Source organism: Epinephelus moara, chromosome 7, assembly GCF_006386435.1.
Source record: "Epinephelus moara isolate mb chromosome 7, YSFRI_EMoa_1.0, whole genome shotgun sequence".
Lineage (NCBI taxonomy): Eukaryota > Metazoa > Chordata > Actinopteri > Perciformes > Serranidae > Epinephelus > Epinephelus moara.
Window position 1 is genome coordinate 6,790,052 of NC_065512.1, and position 2,848 is coordinate 6,792,899.

General features: G+C 47.7%; 1 protein-coding gene across 2 annotated transcripts in view; it reads right to left on the minus strand.

The window, feature by feature from the left end:
• epc2 (enhancer of polycomb homolog 2 (Drosophila)) overlaps positions 1-2,848 on the minus strand; it is a 15,418-nt gene that overhangs the window by 2,658 nt on the left and 9,912 nt on the right. Inside the window, exons 8-13 of one of the 2 annotated variants that reach the window (XM_050049261.1) lie at positions 2,063-2,146; positions 1,839-1,957; positions 1,478-1,749; positions 1,236-1,354; positions 921-1,077; positions 547-811 (exon numbers count right to left, since the gene is read on the minus strand). In XM_050049261.1, coding sequence (XP_049905218.1) covers positions 547-811; positions 921-1,077; positions 1,236-1,354; positions 1,478-1,749; positions 1,839-1,957; positions 2,063-2,146 — 1,016 coding nt within the window. Of the gene's footprint in view, positions 1-546; positions 812-920; positions 1,078-1,235; positions 1,358-1,477; positions 1,750-1,838; positions 1,958-2,062; positions 2,147-2,848 lie in introns of both variants that reach the window. The other variant, XM_050049260.1, reaches the window with a different exon arrangement.

Sequence of the window (2,848 nt, forward strand, 5' to 3'; positions counted from 1 at the left end):
TCCGGAGCAGGATAGCCGTTCAGAGTAAGTTACCATGGTGATCTACCCCGATAAGAACTGAACCGGCTTCGTGAGACCGAAAACCCAGGGTTAACCCTGAAGTTACCTCGCTAAGACATTAATCCTGCTTCGTGATACAGGCCCCTGGACAGGTGTGTGTAGGTGGCGTTTACCTGCACAGGTGTATGTAGGCGGTGTTTACATGGACAGGTGTATGTGGGTAGTGTTTACATGGACAGGTGTAGGGTTGGGTCACGAGTTTCGAATTTCGAATAGTCGTTTTATTTTTGAAAAATCGATTTTTCAATTATTCGAAAAATTGTCGAATAGTTGCCACGATTTTCGAATAGTGTTTTTGCTTGTGCTGCCCATCCCTAGACAGGTGTATGTGGGTGGTGTTTATATGGACAGGTGTATGTGGGTGGTGTTAACATGGACAGGTGTATGTAGGTGGTGTTTATATGAACAGATGTACGTTGGTAGCATTTACCTGGACATGTGTGTAGGCAATGTTTTATTCCACAGGTTTGTGTAGGTGGCATTTACCTGGCAGTGGAGACTTTGGGCACTCGGTCGAGGTTGGCGGCGACGGTGGCGAGCTTTAAGGCAGACGTTGGGGGTGCGGAGGTTCGAGCAGTGTGGGGATGGGCGGGGGAGACAGCTCCCACCTGACTCCTCTGGTTGGGGAGAGACTGATGGGAGGAAGAGGAGGAGGAGGAGGAGGAGGAGGAGGAGGAGTGGAGCGACCCCCGAGCTGAAAGCCCTGATCTGCTGAGAGACGAGGAGGAAGAGTACGGAGGCCTGAAGGGACCTGAGGAGGAGGAAGAGGAGGAGTTTAACATCATCAAAGATGCAACACAGGCACACTGTAAAGAAGCATCAGTTAACCCTGTGAGGCTCTGACAGGTGAGGAGACTCACCTGAAGGATGGACTCCATTGACGCTGGCCTTGTACGGTCTGTTCTCACTGTTGACGTGACTGTGAGCTGGAGGAGGAGCGCTGATCACTGCTGAGGCTGCAAACTGAGCACTGGCAGAGTCCAGAGTCTTTGAACTGGAGTCAGTGGACCTGGTTGACTACAGACAGACCAGGACAGGATAGACCAGGACAGGACAGACCAGGACAGGACAGACCAGGACAGGATAGACCAGGACAGGATAGGAGATCAGTCAGTTTATTTTCATGTATGATTTATATTTCGTGGTGACATATATAATGAATATATATATGTTACCTGTGTGTTGTGTCTGTACGGAGCAGTGACGTTCTGTCGCTGCAGCTGTTCCAGTTGTTGCTTCTGCATCTGGACCAGCTGCTGTTGGTGACTGTGGTACTGCTCCTCTGTGATGCCTCCTGCTGACACACACACACACACACACACACACACATTCAGCGGGAGGTGTCCTGGTGGTGAGCATATATACCACAGTACTGAGAGAGACTGTGACTGGGACCAGGACCAGTTTCCTGACTCACCTGAGTTGCTGTGGGGTGACAGACAACAGGTGAGTCTTCTGTCCTCCATGAAGGACTCTGTGGTCCTCCTGCCACCCTCCCTCTGGTCCTGAAGCGGTCTGGCTCTGAAGCACAGCCTCCTCAGGGCCTGGATGTTGTTGAGGACTTCAGTCAGGGAGGGGGCACTGCTGGTTCTTACTGGGTCACTGTGGAGGCAGGGACTGGTCCTGGATAAAGAGTCCAGCTGCCTCAGTGCTGGATCCAGACCTGAGGAGGCTCGGTCCAGGATGATCCTGACCAGAGAGAGACCGACACCAGACTTCAGCTTCAAACAATATGTATCATTCTCATTATATAATGGATCATATAAACTCAGTGTTACCTGCCCCCTCGTCCTATCCTGCGCCGGCTCAGTCCCGTCCAATGAGGAGGCAGACTCAGTTCAGTCAGAGAGTGACGGTGCTCTGGATGTTCCTCTCCACCCGTCTGCTCCGTACAAGGCTGCACAAACAAACACATCTGTTTACTGTTGTTTATTAACCCCTGATGTGTAAACAAAAGTAGTAACAGCAGTACTAAGTGTAAAATGAAAGAGTGGAGACTCACAGAGAGGTATTGACATCCAGCTTTTCTCCTGAAGACAAAAACTCCATCAGGATTATTTTCCTCATCAGGTGAAGACGGAGGAGACTGAGGACACACAGAGACACTCACATTACATTATATTGTATTATATTCAATTATGTTTTATTATATTGCAATGCACTCAGTATGGTGCAGTGTAATGTGGTGATGACGAGGACTTCTGGTGTTATGTGCGCCTGTGATGCTGCCCAGGAGAAGGAGAGCTCACTCAGAACTTAAGTGAGTAAAATGACTCAGTAAAAAAGTCAATGTTTTACTCATAACTTGTCTCAAAAAGTAATTTGTCAGGTCGGTTCCATTTAGAAATCCTGTACTGTCTTTTGTTTGAGGAACTAAGAGCCAGGCACACCTTTTAACAAGAACAGCCCCTTCCTCATGTCTAAAGCTTATAAATGGTTTAACACCAAATGAAAATAGATAAAAAGCCATTCATGTGGGAACACTGGGTAAAATCAAGAATTAAATGCTCACATGAGGCACAATCACAACAACAGTCACAACATTAACACAAAGCCTCTGGACTCAAAGTAAACTATCAGTGCTTAGGTTGATAAACAGTGACACCTGCTGGAGGAAAGAAGAAACAGCAGTTTGTTCCTTCTCTAAGTAAGACCTTAAAGGGAAATTTCGGTTTATTTCAACCTGTCTCCTATCGTCCTAAATTTGTTTCAAGTGACTAGTGACATAGAAATAATAGTTAGCATGTTAGCTGTTAGCCTAGATACAGCCGGGGCGCATAGTAGTGTC